This window comes from Diorhabda sublineata, chromosome 3 (genome assembly GCF_026230105.1).
Source record: "Diorhabda sublineata isolate icDioSubl1.1 chromosome 3, icDioSubl1.1, whole genome shotgun sequence".
In the NCBI taxonomy this organism is placed as follows: Eukaryota; Metazoa; Arthropoda; class Insecta; order Coleoptera; family Chrysomelidae; genus Diorhabda; species Diorhabda sublineata.
Window position 1 is genome coordinate 25,981,321 of NC_079476.1, and position 23,380 is coordinate 26,004,700.

Consider the following 23,380-nt stretch of genomic DNA (forward strand, 5'->3'; position numbering starts at 1 on the left):
GTAAAAATAGAAAAGAGCCAATCACAACCGTTTGCGTTTGTCACGTGATTTTGACATTCGACATTAGAACGCGATTTTGGGATTATTTCTTTTTCTGTTTGTTTGTTTATGGTGGTCTTTTGGCTTTATTTGTTTTCTCTTCGTAATTCTCCATAATATCGTCCGTAAATACCAGATTGTAAAGAAAAATATCACGAAAACAAAAAGCAATACCTAAAATTCTTAGGTTAATAACGGCAAAAATAACTTTATGAATAGGGTGTAGAATTTGTTATGAATCGGTCTTTATAGTGGATAAAAGGACAAAAAAAAGCTGAAATAGTTTTAAAAAATTTTATTTACATTTTAGCAACAGGTTTTAAACCGAGAATATCAAAACATTTTTCCAATATAACAGCAGTTATTTCGGTAAGTAAAATTCTACCAACGTTAACTTTAACAATATCCCCAGAGGAGTCTTTCTCGATACAATAACAATTATCATAAAATTCGGTAAAAGTCGTCGAAATTTCGTAAACATATTCACACAAACTGTGCAAAAACAAATCCTTGGTGATTTTAAGAAGGATATCAGGAAAGCGAAGCAGAACTTTAGCCAATTTCCATTCTTTTTCGTGATCCAAAGATATAGTATGAGTTTTACTGAGTTCTTTAATTTTTTCCGGTGTGAAATTAGCAGTACGAGCAATGGATCTTATACGGGTTAAAGCGTAGAGGAGATAAACCGCCGTATTACCCTTATCCTCCAACATTTTATCAAACGAAAATATATATTCGTGGTTTCTGTTATGGGAAAGATCTGCGTACTTAATACAACCATAAGCTACGGATTCTTGAGCTTTTTTTAGTTCCTCCGGAGTCAAAACCTTATCCCTTTCCTTTTCTCTCAACTTACCTAAAGCCCTTTTTAAACCTTCTTCTAATAAATCCAATAATCTCACTGTATCGCCTGATCTGGTCTTGAATTTCTTTTTATCTTCGCCTAATACCACCCCGAAACCAACGTGATCTACTCGATGGATAGCGGGATTTAGTATACCGGCTTTTTGGGCACAACTGAATAGTATAGAAAAATGAGTAGCTTGACCTGCGTCTGTAACGTAAATCACCCAATCCGCTTTTTCTTCGCAAAAACGATACTTAATAGCCGCTAGATCTGAGGTATCATAAGTGAAACCACCGTCGCTTTTTACCACAGTTAAAGGGATGGATTGTTCACCCCACATTACTTTACGACCTTCGTCTAATTCTAATAAACCTTTCTCATCTAATTCTTTCACTATTTTTTCCATGCGATCTTGATAAAAAGATTCACCTTTTTCTGTTAGTTTAACATCTAATCGATCGTATATTTTCTGAAATTCTAAAAATTTTTTTATTTATTTAACGAAATTATAGTATAAAAAATGGATTTACCCTTTCTAGATACATCACAAATTAATTCCCACGCTTTCTTATGTAGAGGCTCGAATGATTGTAGTTTAACTACACTAGCATAAGCTCTCTTCTTAAATTCTTCATCTTCATCAAATCTCTTCTTAGATTCTTTATAAAAAGCTTGTAAATCACTTATAGGTGGTGATTTGACATTATAATCGGGAAATTTGTCTTCCAAATGAGCTATAAGCATCCCAAATTGAGTACCCCAATCGCCAACATGATTTATTCTCAAAACATCGTGTCCCAAGAACTCCAATAAACGACAAATACTATCACCGATTATAGTCGATCTTAAATGTCCTACATGCATTTCTTTAGCGATATTAGGAGAAGAAAAATCGACTAAAACTTTTAATTTTCGCGGAATTTCTGGTGCTTTTATACCATGTTCAAATATGCGAGATAAATTCTTTAAAACGAAATCTTTGTTCAAGAAAATGTTGATGAAACCTGGACCAGCTACTTCTAATTTTTTAATTGCTTCGTGTGGTGGAACACATTCTACTATTTTTAAACCGAGTTCTCTTGGTACCACTTTCTTCCCTAGTTGTTTATAGATATTTGCTAAAGGCATAGCGGAATTGCATTGGTAATCGCCAAATTTTGGATTCGTTCCAGCTAAAGCAATAGTAACTGGAGGATCGGTTATATCGGGAAAAGCAGTAGAAATTGCAGTTGAAAATAAATTAAACAATATATCGTTAATACTTTGTAATCTTGTTTCGTCCATTGGTAATTTGTCTACTTTTTTCGTTAACTGAGAAGTTACGGCCTAAATAAATTAATTTGTAATTATAACGAATTAAAAAAATTATTGCATCATACTCACTCGATTCAAAATGTTCAAACGATGTTTCAATTTAATATTTTCAGTAATTAATTTGTTTAAATTATTATCATTTGTAGTAGGTTGTAAAACCGTGCCGTTAATATTATTTTGCAATTCGTTTAAACGTGTTGTTAGGATATTAATTTGTTCCAGCTGTAGAGATTATCTAGGATTATTTATCTATAATTACGTATTATTTTAGAATACTTACAGCTTTTTCGGCTTCTAAATTATATTTGACGATATCTTGGTCCATTGTATATTTTATACAAAGAGAAATAAATAAAATGCGGCTAAACTAAAATTCACAACCTTAAAATAGTTACATCCATTAAGGTTGTGTCTATTCATACAGATGTCGGACTATTATTTTTTTTATTCCCATATTTTATACAAATTTTATATTTATTATTAATATATATATATATATATATATATATATATATATATATATATATATATATATATATATATATATATATATAAAAATTGAAACGTTATTTTTATTATATTGAAATTTGATTGAATAGAAGGAATATATTTTAAACCAAATCGTTTTGCTGTATCGATTTTAAAAATATTGTTATTCGTATACTTAGCCACGGCGTTTTATCAAAAAGTTTAAAATAAAACATTACCTTGTGTTATCACATATTGAAAAAAAATAGTGAAATCTAATCTTAAGTAGAACCATAACTTAATCTACGATTCATCAACACATTTTTCTATATACTTTTATCAATAAAAATCAAACAAAAAATAAGATCGATTGCCTTCTTCACTAGATCAACTACAAGACATACGTAATATTTTCTTTAAACTCATAGCAGTAATCGTAAAAAGAGACAACTATATAATTGACGTAACGTGAATAACTGAACGTATTAAAAATTTGAAGTTACTGCATTTTGAGGTTATGCGAGGTTTGTATACTTGATTTAAATGAATTTTTGGATTGAACGTGTATTTACTGTTAGAATCAGTTTTTTAAGAACTAATATGATTTTTTATTTAATTTCATAACGGTAAGTACGAATATAGTACATCATCAACTTGTAAACTGACATTCTATAATACCTAAAATGCCGTGAGGCGGGAAGATTACATTATTACTTATTAGTAGTAACATTGTATTCTTTATACAATGGTAGTAAATAGTGTTTATAATTTTGTGTAATTGTATATCTCTGTATATATATATATATATATATATACTTTTAAAATTACGTTCAACTATTGTCTTTGTTGTATTTATTTAAAAATATTTCTATTTATTTTATATTTCGTTTAAAAAAGGAAAATAATCTAGCTTTCTCAGTATAACTCAGTCAGGCACCTCGATTAAAACAAAAATACAGAATATACCCGAAGGAGTCAAAATGGCAGTACGGAATACTTTATATAACATGTATGAACTAATTAAGTTGAAAGATTGAAGTAAGCTTTCCAATAATAATAGATAATATCAATTTTGGATTTTGTAACTTATTAATCCAGTATATCTCTATTTCTATCACAAGAGTTTTGCTGAATACATCCTTGTTAAACATATACATACAAACAAAAAAGTTAATTTCTTTTTTAATATAATTTTCGTTTAAGTCCGTCCATTGGAATATTAGTCATAACGATTATTTCTACAGTTTGATTTAATTCATATGACGTATTAACTGCAAGTATCATTTCAGTGTCTTTCCACTAGTAATTTAATTTTTATTTTGCTGTGTAAACCCAGCTTTATTTAATAGGAAAAAATCGATTATATATCGATACGATCTGAATTAGAATTTGTAAAAACATAACCTACAACGTGAAATAAACCACACAATGTTTAGGGTTAATTTACATTGTCATTACAAGTAAATTATATTAATTTAAGTGAAAACTACTTCGAATTTAGAAATGTTAACCAGTTCAAAAGTTTTATTTAAACATAACGCGATAAAAGAAGTGTTTCAAAGTGCGTTTCTATCACAAGCTGTACCTAAATTGAAGAAAAAAGGACGAGATTTACTTATCAGTTGTAAACGCTCAAATCTAAATCATTACGCCGGTGTTTATTATAGTAAATTAGATGAAGTACCTTTAGCTTCGAAAGGATGGGCACATTCAAAATCTAGAGGAGACGTATTTACCGTAAATAAATTAGAAGATGTAAAAACCCCGACGTATTCATTTCAAGACGTAGGTATACATACAAGTTTAATCCCGGTTTTGAAGAATCTAAATATAAAAACATTAACGGAATTTCAATATAGAGCTATTAATGAGATACGTTTAGGTATTGTAATAATTTTAATGCTATTAATATTGTATTAATTTTAATATAATTATTAAGGATACAACGCGATGATTGCTGCAGAAACTGGTTGTGGTAAAACACTATCATACCTTTTACCAATAGTACAAGACTTGATTAACAAAAAATCTGAAAATCCAAATACTCCAAGGGCGGTTGTTATAGTACCTAATAGGGAATTAACTTACCAAGTTGGAGAAATAGCGGAATTATTAGGCAAAGCTGTTGGAGTTGTAGCAAAAACAGTCGTCGGGGGTAAAACTAAAGCTCTAATGATGAATCCCGTTTTTGAGGACATCGATATTTTAGTAGCCACCCCAGGAGCTTTAGGAAAACTTTCAACCGTTGGGATATATAAATTAAACGAGGTAAGTTATTTTAATTTCAAATTTATTTCAACTAAATATACAATAGATCAATTAGGTGGAATAGTTTTAACAAAAACATTCAAAATAGTTCAAAAACCATGGGAACTCAATATAGAGCTACATGAAATCTATATAGATTTTAAGAACGCGTTTGACTCAATAAATGAATAGATTTAGAAACATTGAAGCTACACAGAAAGTTGAAGATTTTAATTGAAGTTATATTACACAATATACGAAAGCCAAAGTAAGGTATCTCACTGCGACGTTGGTTCCCATTAGGAGCGGTAAGTGTATGATAAATCATAATAACTTGAAGTTAGGTAGGTAGATTTATGATTCTTCACAGGCACGTTAATGTAAGACAAAAATTAGGTAATTAGAGACGATACGTTAATATAAAATAAAAGTAAGTAATTTTATACATAATCTTACACCTTCTAGTTTAACAACCGTCATATTTTTAACCCGTGGATTACAATATAATTGAGTCGTTAAAGACGTGGTGGTGGAGGGGAGACCTCAGAAATTCTCGAATACTCTCGGTTTATATTTCCTGTCAAAGTGAGCGATAGTAAACACAAAATGTTCTACAACGTAAATGTAGTTTTAATAAATGAATTTTTTAAAATAATCAACTAATATCGCGCGCCCCTCTCCCCAATTCGTCTTCACGCCCCCCTCACTTTGGTGTGAGTGGGAACCTGATAAAAGCACATCTTCCAAATCACTGGTATATTAGATACAAGGTTTGATATAATTTAAAATCGCTTATCCAACGTTGCGTGATTGTTGATCGAGTCGAATTACACGTTTTTGATCTATAGTCGCCTATTTTTTAACGGCCTTCTGGTTTAACAACCGTCAAATATATATTTTAGGTAAAATTCACGGTATTAGACGAAGCAGATACTTTAATCGACGACAGTTTCGTAGACCGAATGGAAAGTTTAATAAAACGAATGCCGCAATCGCAAATTTTGTTAGTTTCGGCGACGATACCGAGAAAACTTCCGCCGGTGTTCGAGCCTATAGAAATGTCGTTACGACACGTCGTTTCGCCGAAAATCCACAAACCGCTTTTGAATATAACCCAGAAATTTTTGAGGTTAACTAAATCTTCGAAACCGGGTTACTTGTTACAGTTAGCTAAAGCAAACACTCAACCAATGTTGATATTTTCGAATAAGAACGAAACTTGCAACTGGGTGGCTTTGTTTTTGAGGGAAAACGGCATAAATTGCGCGAACATCAACGGCGACATGAATTATTTTATCCGAATAGACCAGTGGAATCGGTTCGCCGGAGGTGAGGTCAAGATATTATCGGCTACGGATGTTGGTAGCCGAGGGTTGAATACCGTGCAAGTTAGACACGTTTTGAATTACGATTTTCCTTTATACGCCGCCGATTATTTACATAGAATCGGACGAGTTGGAAGATTGGGTAGTTCGGAATCGTGTAAAGTCACCAATTTCGTAGCGGGCTTACAGGAAGTTAAAATGGTCCAACAAATAGAGGTGAACGGATCCATTATCCGAATCATTCTTATATCGTTACATTTTATTTCGAATTTCAGCTCGCGATAAGGAGGAATGAACCGTTGGAAAACGTTGATGGTAATATAACGAATTTAGTCCAAAGGAAAATAGAGAGGAATCAAAGGGAAGCGGCTTAAAAGGGAAATACGTATATTCCTGGAAGGTGAAAAATAATAAATTGTATTATCAATTAAATATATTTACAATAAATTATCATTAAATAATGTAAAATTGTCTCTCGTACCCCTGAACACATATTTTAAGTTTTGTCCAAATTTTTTTTTGTCTAATTCGCGTTAATAACTAAAACCGTGTATCGTCGGGCATACGTTCGAAATAGGCGACGTTGTCTTCTACTCTATAATCGTGAATCCATCGATTTCCTTTACGTAAACTTCCGTCGATTCCGTCTTTCCAAACTCCGGCAGGTAAATAGATCTTGAAATTGGAATTACATTGAGACAAAAAATATATCGATCGATGACGATAAAGTGAAATAAATAGTGAAAATAGACGGGGATCGATTGAAAAATGTGGTTGAGAATAAATAATATCAATATTACCATTTAAAGCTTGGAAACTAACTAAAATGGAACATTTAGTAAAAAATTTATGTGAAATAGTGAAAATGGACAAAAAGCATTTGAAAATAGACCTGGCCACGTGATTTCGGAGTAAATGATGGTAAAATTAATAATTATATCCTTAAACTAACTAAAGTGAAATATTTAGTGAAAAATTTATGGAAAAAAGTGTAACAGTTAGTGAAAATGAGTGGCCGAATGATTTGCTAGTGAATAATGTTGATATTAACATTTGAGGCCACGAAATTAAAGTTAAACATTTCATGAAAAAGTGAAACATTTATGTGAAAAGGAGTGAAAATGGAGAAAAACCATTTGAAAATCGACCTTGCCACGTGATTTCGGAATAAATTATTGTAAAATTAACATTTAAATCCTGAAACTAACTAAAGTGGAAAATTTATGGAAAAAAGTCAAAAATTAGTGAGAAACAGTGAAAATGGACAAAAATTATTTGAAAAGCGACAAAGCGACGTGATTCCAGAGTAAATGTTGTTAAAAATTAACATTTGAAGTCCTGAAACTAACTAAAGTGAAACATTTAGTGAAAAAAATGAAAATTTATGTGAAAAATAAAAACATTTAGTGAAAAAGAGTGAAAATGGACAAAAATTATTTAAAAAGCGACAAGGCGACGTGATTCCAGAGTAAATGATGTTAAAAATTAACATTTAAAGTTCTGAAACTAACTAAAGTGAAACATTTAGTGAAAAAAATGAAAATTTATGTGAAAAATAAAAACATTTAGTGAAAAAGAGTGAAAATGGACAAAAATTATTTAAAAAGCGACAAGGCGACGTGATTCCAGAGTAAATGATGTTAAAAATTAACATTTAAAGTTCTGAAACTAACTAAAGTGAAACATTTAGTGAAAAAAATGAAAATTTATGTGAAAAATAAAAACATTTAGTGAAAAAGAGTGAAAATGGACAAACATTATTTGAAAAGCGACATGGCGACGTGATTTCAGAGTAAATGATGTTAAAAATTAACATTTGAAATCTTGAAACTAACTAAAATGAAACATTTAGTGAAAAAAATGAAAATTCTTGTAAAAAAGTAAAACATTTAGTGAAAAAAAGAGTGAAAATGGACAAAAATTATTTAAAAAGCGACAAGGCGAAGTGATTCCAAAGTAAATGATGTTAAAAATTAACATTTAAAGTTCTGAAACTAACTAAAGTGGAATATTTAGTGAAAAAAATGAAAATTTATGTAAAAAAGTAAAACATTTAGTGAAAAAGAGTGAAAATGGACAAACATTATTTGAAAAGCGACATGGCGACGTGATTTCAGAGTAAATGATGTTAAAAATTAACATTTCAAATCTTGAAACTAACTAAAGTGAAACATTTAGTGAAAAAAATGAAAATTCTTGTAGAAAAGTAAAAGATTTAGTGAAAAAGAGTGAAAATGGACAAAAATTATTTGAAAAGCGACATGGCGACGTGATTCCAAAGTAAATGATGTTAAAAATTAACATTTAAAGTTCTGAAACTAACTAAAGTGGAATATTTAGTGAAAAAAATGAAAATTTATGTAAAAAAGTAAAACATTTAGTGAAAAAGAGTGAAAATGGACAAACATTATTTGAAAAGCGACATGGCGACGTGATTCCAGAGTAAGTGATGTTAAAAATTAACATTTAAAGTTCTGAAACTAACTAAAGTGGAATATTTAGTGAAAAAAATGAAAATTCTTGTAGAAAAGTAAAAGATTTAGTGAAAAAGAGTGAAAATGGACAAAAATTATTTGAAAAGCGACATGGCGACGTGATTCCAAAGTAAATGATGTTAAAAATTAACATTTAAAGTTCTGAAACTAACTAAAGTGGAATATTTAGTGAAAAAAATGAAAATTTATGTAAAAAAGTAAAACATTTAGTGAAAAAGAGTGAAAATGGACAAACATTATTTGAAAAGCGACATGGCGACGTGATTTCAGAGTAAATGATGTTAAAAATTAACATTTGAAATCTTGAAACTAACTAAAGTGAAACATTTAGTGAAAAAAATGAAAATTCTTGTAGAAAAGTAAAAGATTTAGTGAAAAAGAGTGAAAATGGACAAAAATTATTTGAAAAGCGACATGGCGACGTGATTCCAAAGTAAATGATGTTAAAAATTAACATTTGAAATCTTGAAACTAACTAAAGTGGAATATTTAGTGAAAAAAATGAAAATTTATGTAAAAAAGTAAAACATTTAGTGAAAAAAAGAGTGAAAATGGACAAAAATTATTTAAAAAGCGACAAGGCGAAGTGATTCCAGAGTAAGTGATGTTAAAAATTAACATTTAAAGTTCTGAAACTAACTAAAGTGGAATATTTAGTGAAAAAAATGAAAATTTATGTAAAAAAGTAAAACATTTAGTGAAAAAGAGTGAAAATGGACAAACATTATTTGAAAAGCGACATGGCGACGTGATTTCAGAGTAAATGATGTTAAATATTAACATTTGAAATCTTGAAACTAACTAAAGTGAAACATTTAGTGAAAAAAATGAAAATTCTTGTAAAAAAGTAAAAGATTTAGTGAAAAAGAGTGAAAATGGACAAAAATTATTTGAAAAGCGACATGGCGACGTGATTCCAAAGTAAATGATGTTAAAAATTAACATTTAAAGTTCTGAAACTAACTAAAGTGGAATATTTAGTGAAAAAAATGAAAATTTATGTGAAAAATAAAAACATTTAGTGAAAAAGAGTGAAAATGGACAAAAATTATTTAAAAAGCGACATGGCGAAGTGATTCCAGAGTAAATGATGTTAAATATTAACATTTGAAGTTCTGAAACTAACTAAAGTGAAACATTGAGTGAAAAAAATGAAAATTTATGTAAAAAAGTAAAACATTTAGTGAAAAAGAGTGAAAATGGACAAAAATTATTTGAAAAGCGACATGGCGACGTGATTCCAGAGTAAATGATGTTAAAAATTAACATTTAAAGTTCTGAAACTAACTAAAGTGAAACATTTAGTGAAAAAAATGAAAATTTATGTGAAAAATAAAAACATTTAGTGAAAAAGAGTGAAAATGGACAAACATTATTTGAAAAGCGACATGGCAACGTGATTCCAGAGTAAATGATGTTAAAAATTAACATTTGAAATCTTGAAACTAACTAAAGTGAAACATTTAGTGAAAAAAATGAAAATTCTTGTAAAAAAGTAGAAGATTTAGTGAAAAAGAGTGAAAATGTACAAAAATTATTTGAAAAGTGACAAGGCGACGTGATTCCAGAGTAAATGATGTTAAAAATCAATATTTGAAGTCCTGAAACTAACTAAAGTGAAACATTTAGTGAAAAAAATGAAAATTCTTGTAAAAAAGTAAAAGATTTAGTGAAAAAGAGTGAAAATGTACAAAAATTATTTGAAAAGCGACAAGGCGACGTGATTCCAGAGTAAATGATGTTAAAAATCAATATTTGAAGTCCTGAAACTAACTAAAGTGAAACATTTAGTGAAAAAAATGAAAATTCTTGTAAAAAAGTAAAAGATTTAGTGAAAAAAAGAGTGAAAACGGACAAAAATTATTTAAAAAGCGACATGGCGAAGTGATTCCAGAGTAAATGATGTTAAATATTAACATTTAAAGTTCTGAAACTAACTAAAGTGAAACATTGAGTGAAAAAAATGAAAATTTATGTAAAAAAGTAAAACATTTAGTGAAAAAAAGAGTGAAAATTGACAAAAATTATTTAAAAAGCGACATGGCGATGTGATTTCAGAGTAAATGATGTTAAAATTACAATTCAGAGCCCCAAAACTAAATAAAGTGAAACATTTAGTGGAAAATAGTGAAAAGAAAGAAAATAAATAGAAATTATTTGAAAAGCGACATAACCACGTGTTTAGAGAGTCAGAACCGGACTTAGGCATGGGCCAACCCGGGCGTGCGCCGGGTGCCCCCCCTGGGGGGGGCCTCGCGACGAGCCATATGATTGATTTTTAAACATATGAATGCAAGCGAAAAAATACATCCATAGCCAATGTTCAGAATCAACATATATTTTTTTATGCGCAATCATTTTAAAAGTTCCGAAAAATCGGCTATAATGAAAAATCAACTTGACGTAAGAAATCACGTAAAACGCCCGCCTTACATAGGCCCCTTAAGTATTTTGTCCCGGGGGCCACGATGACTCTAAGTCCAGCTCTGTAGAGAGTTATTAAATATTTGAAGCCCCGAAACTGGCTAAAGTGAAAAAGAGTGAAAATTGACAAAAAAAAATAACATTTAGGATTGGAATTAAACATATTTAATTTAATAAAATTTCAAGTAAATACAACAAAATAAAAACGTCACTTACTTCCCTTTCCCTAGCTCCGCTATACAAAATAGGGGCTACGATAATTTCATCCCCTATGGAAAACTCATCGGCCGCCAAATGACAATTAGGATCATCCGAATCCAACATCCACAACGGCCTAATGATAGGCAATCCCAAATTCAAAGACACCCTGGCGAATTTTTTCAATTTAGGCGTTATCTGGAACACAAATCCCACAAAACTCCACAACCCAATCATAAACACAAACACCATAAATACTCACGTAATCGTACCGTTTCTTCGCCAAATCTTTCGCCAAAGAAGAAATATTCTTCTGGGAATAACTGCTCGGTAGATGTTTGTATCTGACGACAGGCAAAAACGTAGCCAATTGTAACCATCTTATATACAATTCGGGATCTTCGAGAACGATATGCTCGGTACCGTTTACGATAACGACGTCTTGGGTAGTCGCGTAATCGCCCCCAACGGCGCCCGGTATCAGAAAGGGAAATCCGAGTATACCGTAAGTCAGTATAGTCGGTACGACGTTTCGAAGACCCGTCCATGAAAATTCGAATTCCGGTAGTACCACGAAGCTCGGAGACCTCGGGCGTTCAATGGCGCTGCTTACGCCGAACAAACTAACTTTCCCTTGCAAACTATTGGTGAATATTGTTTTGTATTCGTCGGGGTTCAATAAACCCTTTTGGCAACTGTAATACAAGGGCATGTTGTAAGCCGTACCCATGTCCAAATAGAACGAATCGATTTTATGAGTTTGTATTATGTTGTTGAGTTTATCTAGTAGCCAATTTACCGTTCGGGGGTTGGTTATATCCAAAACGCCGGCGCTTTGTACGTTCTTGTATCTAGTAAGTGCCGGTATTCTTCTATCGCTGAATCGTTCGGATATTAGTAGATTTTCTTCGACGGCTTTGGCGAAATTGAAACTTTCCGTCGATATGAACGGTTGTATGGTGAAAACTACTCGGAAACCGCGACGGCTTTGCTTAGTCATGAAATTACTAAAATTCGTAAATCGTTTTTCGTCTAATTCGAAATCGCCGATTTGGTTCTGCCAGAATTCGTTGAATAGGATGTGCCCTTGTTTCAATGTACCAACGAAATTCGCGATTTCGGTCGTGACGCTGTCAATTAAAACTAAAATAGAGAAAATTTGGGGTAATTACTTCGATTTTTAACAACTAAAACGATATGGTCGCTTTATTATTTAATCAATACTTCAAGGATAGTTCAAAGGTACATTGTAGGTGGCCGTTGAGCACGTAGGCCTCTAGATAGACCCGTCGTGCCTTATTAGACGATGTCCTTTGGGAATCCGATCAGGCGCTTTGGATTGAACCCTTTGATGTCATTAGGCTTGCCTAAATGTTAAACCGCGCTCGTACTAGTACAAGACACCCCCACTAAACTTTGGTACTTTTAAATACAAAAACATGTCTTAGAAGTCACTAAACTTTGATTCCAGTACTTTTAAGTAGACAAACATGTCTTGTAAGTCACTAAACATGGATTTGAGCACTTTTAAGTAGACAAACATGTCTTGGAAATCAGTAACTTCGATTTCAGTAAGTTTAAGTAGACAAACATGTCTTGTAAGTCACTAAACTTAGATTTAGTAATTTTAAATGAACAAACATGTCTTGGAAATCTCTAAACTTGGATTACAGTACTTTTAAGTAGACAAACATGTCTTGGAAATCAATAAACTTAGATTTCAGTACTTTTAAGTAGACAAACATGTCTTGGAAGACACTAAACTTAGATTTCAGTACTTTTAAATAAACAAACATATCTTGGAAATCATTAAACTTTGATTTGAGTACTTTTAAGTAGACAAACATGTCTTAGAAATCCCTAAACTTGGATTTGAGCACTTTTAAGTAGACAAACATGTCTTGGAAGACATTAAACTTAGATTTCAGTACTTTTAAATAAACAAATATGTCTTAGAAATCACTAAACTTTGATTTGAGTACTTCTAAGTAGACAAACATGTCTTAGAAATCACTAAACTTAGATTTCAGTACTTTTAAATAAACAAATATGTCTTAGAAATCACTAAACTTTGATTTGAGTACTTTTAAGTAGACAAACATGTCTTAGAAATCACTAAACTTAGATTTCAGTACTTTTAAATAAACAAATATGTCTTAGAAATCACTAAACTTTGATTTGAGTACTTTTAAGTAGACAAACATGTCTTAGAAATCACTAAACTTAGATTTCAGTACTTTTAAATAAACAAATATGTCTTAGAAATCACTAAACTTTGATTTGAGCACTTTTAAGTAGACAAACATGTCTTGGAAGACACTAAACTTAGATTTCAGTACTTTTAAGAAAATAAACATGTCTTGGATGTAACTTTACTTGGATTTCAGTACTTTTAAGTAGACAAACATGTCTTGGAAGACATTAAACTTAGATTTCAGTACTTTTAAATAAACAAATATGTCTTAGAAATCACTAAACTTTGATTTGAGTACTTTTAAGTAGACAAACATGTCTTAGAAATCACTAAACTTAGATTTCAGTACTTTTAAATAAACAAATATGTCTTAGAAATCACTAAACTTTGATTTGAGCACTTTTAAGTAGACAAACATGTCTTGGAAGACACTAAACTTAGATTTCAGTACTTTTAAGAAAATAAACATGTCTTGGATGTAACTTTACTTGGATTTCGGTACTTTTAAGTAGACAAACATGTCTTGGAAGTCACTAAACTTATATTTCAGTACTTTTAAGTAGTCAAACATGTCTTGGAAATCTCTAAACTTGGATTTGAGTACTTTTAAGTAGGCAAATGCTTCCAAAAAGTCACTAAACTTAGATTTAAGTACTTTTAAATAAACACGTCTTGGAAGTCAGTAAACTTAGATTTTATCAGTGATTCCGTCATCAATTAGATCAATTTTAAATAGATACTCGCTTCTTACCTTCTGTTAATACTTCCTTCATCTCTGGCATTTCCCAAACAGGTTCGGTCAAAAAATAATCAATAATGTTACTATCCTCTTTCTTCAAACCGTCCCAAAGTGTATGTTCGCTCAAAAAAACGTGTAATTGCGACATATTAGTGCTAGTACACATACTGTAATTGAGTTGAGCAGTGCTAGTGAATTTATTAACAAAAGCGAAGTTATCATATTGAGCCCTGAGGCAAAACTCCTTAGGAGAATCTTTGATGGAAATGTAAAGAGGGGTTTCGTTATCTATAATAATCGCCACACCTGAAAATCGAACCTAGCGATAACGAGAAATATTTTCGGTTTTATATTTTGTTCACCTTTTGAATTTATGAAGTATCTTTTAAGAACGTTACCCCATTCGTGGGTTTCTATGTTACCAGTGATGAAGGGTTGATAGAAGTGACTGCCTTTTTCTAAAGGCCAGGCGCTTTCTGCTGTTTGCCCGCCGCCGTACCAATGAGCATTTGACATGTCGAAACAATCCGTAGGCGCTAGGTTGTCTGACAATGAAATCCACTGCAAGTTGTAACATTTTACATCTGATCCCAAATTGTAAAAACTCATGTATAATCGTGCCCTAAATATATAAAAATAATTCCATTTTTTTCATCCTGCTGTCATACCAAACAAATAAAAGAAATGTATCGAAACATTAGAGTTTTTATTTAATCGACCCATTAAATAAAAACGGGATACACTAAATTTGTGACAAAACATAAAAATATTTATTAAATATAAAGCCAAAAACATTTTTTGGTCTTACAATTAAACAACCACTGACGTTTGACGTTGTCATAAACACATAACAGGTAGGCTAAAAACGAAGTGGCTACTACTACTTTGTCGTGTGTCTAAATATTTTTACTAGTATTTAAATAATCTCAATTGAATAAATGTTAATTCATCAGATGAAAATTTATATAAGAAATAATAATTGCTGTAATTACTGAAGACTATTTCGCATCTGATACTCATTTAAAACTGAATTATTAGTAAAATAAAAGTTAGTTTCATTACAGTATTTCAGTTTTGGACTGCTAAACATAACGAATACATATAGAATGAAAAGTAATTTTGGCAATATTTAGAAAGTGTTAAATTTATATAATAAATTTCGAGTATTCAGTGTAGAAAAATAATTAGAAATAAAAGAAACTATTTTATAAAATATATTTGTATATAATAGAAACGATTCGATTGCTAAAAATTCTTTATGAATAGAATCTGATTGTATATCACTATGTATTCGATTGCTGAAAATGACATTCATCAGATCGAAATTGGCTTTTTATGAATACAATTTATTTGTATTTCTCTATCGATTCGATTGCTGAAAATGACAGACTAAAATAGTTCTTATGAATAGAACTTAATTGTATATCTCTTTTCAACATTATGAAATCGTGATAAATCCCAAAATAACGTATGCTGTTACTTAATTATGGTAATACGTGTTGTATATCATCAATAGAAAAGGTTAGAATCTATAAATTTTGTAGTATTATCGTGTTAGTGATATCATGGTGGTAATTAATTTGATGTACTAAACTTTTTTATTCATTTCACTGCACTACCCGACAATATATTATTCAAAAGCGATATTACACTGGTTTTTATACGTACAAATTTTTTTATAAAATGATAATAAATAATTACCTATTCATCCATTCCAAACACAAGCTTCCATCTTCTCTGGAATCTTTCGGAAGACAATTTAAAACTATATCGTAATCTATGGTAGTTCCTAAAGTTAATTTAACGATATCTTCACCTTCTTCGTTAAAAATTTTAAGGGTTCTCGTATCTTTATTAAATTTCATATTTCCGAAATAAACTTTCGCCAAAACTTTCTGATGATAAAGAATATACGCCGTGCTGATGAGAACCACGATAGTAGTGAACAGCAAACCTACGAAAACTTTGGTTTTGTATTCCGGTGATTTTTTTCTTCTTATAGTTTGTGGGATATTCTGAAAGAGAAATTTTAACGTTGTTTTGGGGTAGTATATCATATTAAAATGATTATACACACCTGAAATTTTTCTTTAAGTAAACTAGCTATGGAATTTACGGAAGTAATAGAGTTTGTGGGGGAATTGGGCGATAAATCTTCTTCTATTGGTGGTTTCAACATCGTAGAACTAAGTACGGATTTTCTTCTAACTCTTTGTAAATTATTACTGCAAACCAGATCGGAAGTTGCAACTTTAATGCATTATATATGTCTGAAACTTCTTTATTGTTTCGTTTATTGTACGTCTGGGGTCTTTAAAGGTTAAATTGTATAGAACTAAGTGACAAGAATGAGATGCTGAACGGATATGATCGTTATAAGTATTATTTTGTCATAGGCGTAGTTATTGGGAGGTTATATATTTCGTTATAAAAATTACATTCGCATTTTTGTTTTTTTTTGTATAAAAAAACGTGTTGGCAACATTGTGGCATCAAAACAATTGAAAATATAACTTCTGTTATAATTACGAGAAGAAATTTGACGTTTTTAATGACAGTTATAGTTCAAAGTGTAAGTAAAATCACTGCTAGCGTAACAGGGGAATTATATTCTACATATTGGCAACATTGTGGTATCGGTTATGGTTATTGTAAGATTTTTTATTTTTAAAATCAGATAATTGTATCGGAATTTTTTATTTTTATCACTTTTTTCATTTGCCCGAGTGAAAAATTGAAATTCACCATCAAACTTTTGTTTTTATTTCTTATTGATTTAAAGTGATAAACTTGAAATATTTCATGCTGAATACTGGATAAACCATACAACATGGCAACGATGTAAAACATCTGTCATAATATTTGCAAACTTTTGAGGGAAAGTTTTATAAAATATTCAATTATAAAATAAAAATATCATTTTTTCATTATTGAAATTATTTGTTCCAAGTTTGACCCTTACGAAATATCCTCAATCGAATTATTACTTCATATAATTGTGGTAATCACTATAAACTGCAATTGCATTAACGTTTATTACTTTTATTAAGTTCAATTTGATAATTTCAGTTCCCTCGTATTTCATTGAATCGAATTAAAAAGATGTAGCCAAATTCGTATTTAACTTGACATTCTAATAGCGACAGTTACAACAATTGATTCGTTTCAAATAACATCTGGCAACTATGTTAAAATTAAACTCACGAGATATGTTGAAATTCGTCATCTTCTTCTTCAATAGTGTTGACATCCACTAAATTCTTTTTCGATTCATCTTCCTAAAAATTTAGGTACACATACAATGTATTTCGTATACATAAAATATTTTATAGGTTATAGTTTCAATAGTATCATATTCATACAGAAAAAACCGTTTTTTTATCATAAACCACCTTTTTATACAATTATAAAAAGTAATTTCAAATTTATTCATTAAAAACTTATAAGAAATTAATTTTGAAAAGGTATAAAACATTATAAATTACAAGCAGATTCTTCATTAAATATATCATCATCAATGACGTTATTCTTATATCATAATACTAGTAATTAAAATGTCATTTATTAAGCTATTAATCCTAGTATTAGTTATTGTACTAATAACGACTTAAATTACTATTACATCACGTGAGATCATGTACTGTTACGTTCTTAACTCGAAATTGTGATATCGCTACGTCACATACAACTTCTATTATAGTCCAGTGAAAATTGGTAAAACTAAATAATAATCCAGGGCGTTTATATCAAAATAGATTAAAGGGTTCATAGAAGTAATTTTTCAAACTATTTTCATATTTCCCCCTAGTCTATATAAGAAATTTCTATTGCCGACGTTGACGATACTCTTGTTCATAATCAGAAAATATGTCAAAGAAAGATGATAAATTTAATACTGGCAATCAATTAAGCTTCCTCGAAATCACCAAGTATCGATATTTAGCAATTTTTCCCCTAATAAATATCCGATCACCCCCATAGAGGCTTCTCTAATACCAGAATTGGATTCAGCATTCCCAAAAACCCCCGAGCGATTTTTCCGGTTTTCTAATCATTTTTATAAAGTACCCAATCGCAAAATGCATTTATTGCAACCGAATGCAATTTTCAAAAATAAGAAACCACTAAGAGGCTTCTTGAACGCAATGCAGAAAACTGTATCTTGATATGTGGAGTCTATCAGCTTCTCGTTTTTTTTTTGTCGATTTTGGTCGAAATATCCCGGACTATTACTATTTAGTTCTCTCAAAAGATACCGGACAAGATCTTAAACACTAACGGTCATAATTTTTTCGATAACGTATTATGTTGCCAAATTGTTTCCAATAGTGATACCTGATGCCCCAAAAATTATATGTCATATAAGATAGACTATAACATTTTCTATGCTGCATGATAATAATATTCAAAATTTCACAATTTCAGAGAATAAAGATACTTAATTCGCTATAAAATATTGTATCACGTTTTTTAAATAACTTTTCCATAATAAAATAAATACATAGCATTTTGAAACTAAGTATTTGCAATTAACTTAATCCAACCTTAACCTATACTAACCCAAAAAAGATTGAGAAGAATATATATAATATAAATACAGCAAACAAATCCTATACGCGGTATTTTAGAAATAGAAAAAGAATAGGCCTGGCAACGTCGCGCTTCCTTACAGTTGATATTTATACATTTCGTGACCGTGGCTAATTAAGATATTTGAAGAAAGAAGAAGAATAATGATGGTTAGTTTATTGTCAGTAAATATTTTACTAAAATAATAAAAGTTTATGGAGAATAATAGTTAAGATTATTTCATTTTTCGATTAAAATTTCTAAATTTATTAAGAACGAAAACTGTAAACTATTTATAAGTAATTTTCACACGTGATTGAAATGACGTGAAATTATGTTTCAATAGCACGTGATATAATATTTATGCAATAGTCATGATCACCATATATAGATAAATAATTTAATTGCATACATAATTTTTGAATAATAAGTTGTAAGTATTTTAAAATTTTTGAGTTAATAATAGTTTTTTAAACTCATCTTTTGAGTTACGACATTTTTTATACAGTGCTGCTAATAAAATCAAACTAAATATTGAATTAACTTTCGTAACTATATTTCATAGCGACAGGGCCGTCTTTAGGTTAACTTCTTACCGTTTCGTTTTCAATAAATACTTTTAGATCGTCCAGATTTGGCATGGATATACTATTCCTCCTTCTTATAGGTTTCGGGGTGTTATCTTCAATCTGATTATTATCATTTAAATGATCAAGATTCTCGGTAGACGGTGCTGCCAAAATTATTTTCGGTATTTCTTTTTCACGTATTTTATCATATTTGTAATGTTTTCTGTCCATTTTTTTTATATAAAAGCTAAAAAAAAATTATTTTACCTTGTCGAATTTTATTGATAATAAAGTTTTACCGTCAAAATAAAATGTATTACTTGTTAATCGTTAGATCTATAAATAAAACAAACGGAATAATAATATTTATACGAGGGTAAGTTGGTATTTACAACTTTCGGTAGCGTAATTTGTTTTAGAATTAATTAAATAAAATATATATATATATATATATATATATATATATATATATATATATATATATATATATTTTACAACCGAAATATGGAATGTCATTATTAAATCGATTATAATTATCGATTAATTCGATATGTTTTATTATCATAGATAAAATATTTGTTCGGAGTAAGAAAAAGAATGATAGTTTGAAGTTATATCGGAATTTGACTTTGAATACCATAACAGGCAATGTTTTATATTCTATTATAAAGAGAAATTGCGTAATTATAAACAAGTTTAGAAATTTTATTGTCGTCAAGTGGAATTTCATCGTATTAAATAAACCAGAATACTAATCAATTTCCTAAGTGTTATAATTACATATGCAATGTTTCGTATATTATACGGGGACGAAACGATAAGTTTGATACATCAAAATGTAAACTTAGCTGCAGAATTGGCGTTTTTAGACTTCTGGTTGCATCAGTGAAATACCATCACATGTATTTAATTACGTTATTGAAATTTTCGTATATGCTAGCAAAACTTTGGATATATTTCAATTAGGATGAAAAATTAACAAAATATTTCGAATATTTTGCCATTTTCGAAAGTTTTAAATCTTCAGATTCACTATAGAAACAAATTACTTATATAATAATGGATCTAATAGATAAGATAACCTAAAAACACGAGTTTAAATTGCATAATTTCAAGAAATTCAACGTACCTACCAAGAAAATATTAATAACGAATCCACACACACTTAAATCACATCTTCAACAATTTCCTTCGATATAAAGTTAAAAATTGAATGATCGGAAACAACATAATTTATAATTTACACAATATCGTCATCGATGTTTTACTAAATAATTATAAGATTAGATTTTTATTTATTTGCCGGCTTATTTCATACTTATTGGATACGATTGTTTATGTAAGCTGCGACGTCGCATATACAAGGTGTTATAAATATTCCGAAGAAATAAAACTTTACATAACGATAACGGTTTTTTTGTTGTTGATATCTCATTCCATCGAAGAGTGGGATACGATTTGATTGTTCAAATACCACCGGGTAACCTTGAAAAACCGTGGATTTTATGAATAATATCAAATAGACGTTGTTATATAATAGTCCAGTGAACAAAGTTATGAATTTGCGTGAAATACTTCAACTAGTGATCAAATTTTTATACTGAAGGAACAGCTCTGACCAAGGATTAAACCTGAAGCTCCTCTTTGTGGATTTCAAGCGGGCGTATGACTCAATAAGTAGAAAATATGACGCCGAGGATGAAATAGCTGTCGAAGGGAGTGAAAGTGATAAACCAAGGAGATAAAACCAGGGAAATCGACGAAAGAAACAAAATTCTTGGAGCCCTTGGAGGACATTTAGGATTGAAGGTGCTGCCAACATGTAAACATCGCGTCCGAATTATTATCAAAATGATGTTTAATCACCACTGACGAATCACGTGCCCAATTCATCTATTGTGAAAAGGATTTCGAAAAAAAATTTACAGTGACGTCATAGGGTACAAAAATTTGACATTTTCACTGAAGTTTTACAACTTTCTTATTGATTTAAAGTGATAAACTTGAAATATTTCATGCTGAATACTGGATAAACCATACAACATGGCAACGATGTAAAACATCTGTCATAATATTTGCAAACTTTTGAGGGAAAGTTTTATAAAATATTCAATTATAAAATAAAAATATCATTTTTACAAGTTTTACAGCTGTATGACTAAAAAATCCAACTGATTAAACAACTTCCGCCGGTAGACCTTGAACAGCGAAGAAAATTCAATAATTGGATCAAACAAAATCATCAATTAAGCAGAACCGGACTTATTTTTCATAACAAAATTCCCACTCTCCCCCACCTATGATTTTAAAACTTGTAGAATCAAAAATGCCCAGAATTTGATGAAGAATTCGATTATCGTATAAAACTTGCCATTTAATTCGGTAAATTATATAAAAAAAAGCTTTTTCGATATTATATTTTCAAATACGCCCTCTGGTAGTGGAAATAAAATTCTGAAAATAGTTTCCACGTATTTTTTGGTCCACTTTTATTATAATTTTCCCTTCCCTAAACCTGTAATATAATCCGGTCCTGGTATATAGCCCGCCCGGTACAATTATTACAATTTTCATTGAGACAACCGGTATATTTTTTGATCATACGATAAATTTCTATTATTATTGTTATCATATCAACCTTTCAAATTATAATCATTGGAATTATAAGTAAAAGCTGATGTCTTTAATTCCATAATAAATTTATTATTTAAACAATAATTATAAAATAAATAATTCGTACTTACTTATAATATTTGTATAAAAGAAATCATGATTTCGCTAATTATATACGAACAAAAAACTATCACTGTGTTTTTATCGCAATTCAATTGATTAAAACTTTGTTTTAATGACTTTTGGTTGAGGAGGATTTTCGATAAATGAGGTTCGTTTGTGAATAAAAGTTTAACTCGTTTTCTACCCACACCACGCGACAATTTAGCGTTTCCATTAACATGAAATTTGTATTACAATTTAAGAAAATTGAGGAATTTCAAGTAGATTCAATTACGCCAAGATAATTCGTCTGACGAATCATTCTATTTAATGATATGAGTAGCGATGCATTAATTCAAGGTTACTCAACACATCCACCCCTCATCACGAAAAAGAATCACCCTACTTTTGGAGAAAACAAAGAATGATGTCAAAAACCCCCAAGATGTATTTATTTGCACCAATTTCTAAACGAATTCCCAAGAAACTCCAATAGACGACGTAAATGTTAATCACCTGGTGCACCAGGTGCACCGTAGACCTTTCCCGTTGTGATATTCGTGTTCAATGATGTCAAAAACCCCCAAGATGTATTCATTTGGCCCGATTTCTAAACGAATTCCCAAGAAACTCCAGTAGATGACGTAGATATCGATCACCTTGAGCACCAGGTACCTTGGTGGAGTTGTAAATTTCTTAATCATTCGAGAAGCACTTTTCAAAATCCATTTTTCTCGCATGCATCTTAATCGTTTTTACTTCTCAGATTTTATTAAGTTTTGTGATTTATTTCCTGGACTATATTTGGAGGAAATGAATTTCGTTAAAGATGTTTATAAATAAACAAATAACTTTTGACATAAATAGATTAACTAATTAGCCCCTATTTTAATTAGTCTAGCTAAAAAACTAATTGCGATTTTAATATTGGTAATGACAGCTACAACCACCGAAATGTAAGTGAAATGATAGCTTGTGTATCAGGGGAACTTACCATTAAATGTTGGCAGCCGTGTGGCATCGATCATCGGCGTTGCTAGATTTATTATTATCAAAACCGTGTAAAATTTTTTACTTAATCTTAATTACTACTACTTTCAATCATTTTTATGAGAAATGTAAATAAAAAAATGACTTTTGAAAATAATAATTATTATATTTTAGTTTTAATAACAAATTTTAAAATTATATTCAATAATTTTATATTTTATAATTCTTTATCAACGTTTGTAAAAAA

The 23,380-nt window shown here is 30.1% G+C and overlaps 3 protein-coding genes across 6 annotated transcripts; 1 reads left to right on the forward strand and 2 right to left on the reverse strand.

Annotated features, from left to right (window-relative positions):
• Positions 1-319: 319 nt before the first annotated feature.
• LOC130441361 (arginine--tRNA ligase, cytoplasmic) lies at positions 320-3,104 on the reverse strand. Of its 2 annotated transcripts, XM_056775005.1 has the most exons (5): positions 2,908-3,104; positions 2,481-2,581; positions 2,270-2,422; positions 1,417-2,212; positions 320-1,363 (listed from the first exon to the last, which is right to left on the reverse strand). In XM_056775005.1, the coding sequence occupies exons 2-5, from the start codon at positions 2,523-2,525 to the stop codon at positions 339-341; spliced, it is 2,019 nt and encodes a 672-aa protein (XP_056630983.1). In that variant the 5' UTR covers positions 2,526-2,581; positions 2,908-3,104; the 3' UTR covers positions 320-338. The 2 variants fall into 2 exon arrangements, with proteins under 2 accessions (XP_056630983.1, XP_056630982.1); XM_056775004.1 differs by lacking the exon at positions 2,908-3,104 and having other exon boundaries at positions 2,481-2,634.
• Positions 3,105-3,898: 794 nt separating this feature from the next.
• LOC130441362 (probable ATP-dependent RNA helicase DDX28) lies at positions 3,899-6,708 on the forward strand. The gene is made up of 4 exons (XM_056775006.1): positions 3,899-4,550; positions 4,608-4,936; positions 5,818-6,456; positions 6,516-6,708. Exons 1-4 carry the CDS (start codon positions 4,172-4,174, stop codon positions 6,612-6,614), a joined length of 1,446 nt encoding a protein of 481 aa, XP_056630984.1. The 5' UTR covers positions 3,899-4,171; the 3' UTR covers positions 6,615-6,708.
• LOC130441360 (myogenesis-regulating glycosidase) lies at positions 6,656-22,360 on the reverse strand. Of its 3 annotated transcripts, none has more exons than XM_056775000.1 (10): positions 22,173-22,360; positions 19,456-19,675; positions 17,495-17,568; positions 16,368-16,515; positions 15,992-16,305; positions 14,653-14,912; positions 14,303-14,596; positions 11,620-12,500; positions 11,376-11,555; positions 6,656-6,915 (listed from the first exon to the last, which is right to left on the reverse strand). In XM_056775000.1, the coding sequence occupies exons 2-10, from the start codon at positions 19,657-19,659 to the stop codon at positions 6,781-6,783; spliced, it is 2,490 nt and encodes an 829-aa protein (XP_056630978.1). In that variant the 5' UTR covers positions 19,660-19,675; positions 22,173-22,360; the 3' UTR covers positions 6,656-6,780. The 3 variants fall into 3 exon arrangements, with proteins under 3 accessions (XP_056630978.1, XP_056630980.1, XP_056630979.1); XM_056775002.1 differs by lacking the exon at positions 22,173-22,360 and adding an exon at positions 20,562-20,916; XM_056775001.1 differs by lacking the exon at positions 22,173-22,360 and adding an exon at positions 20,558-20,876.
• Positions 22,361-23,380: the final 1,020 nt, after the last annotated feature.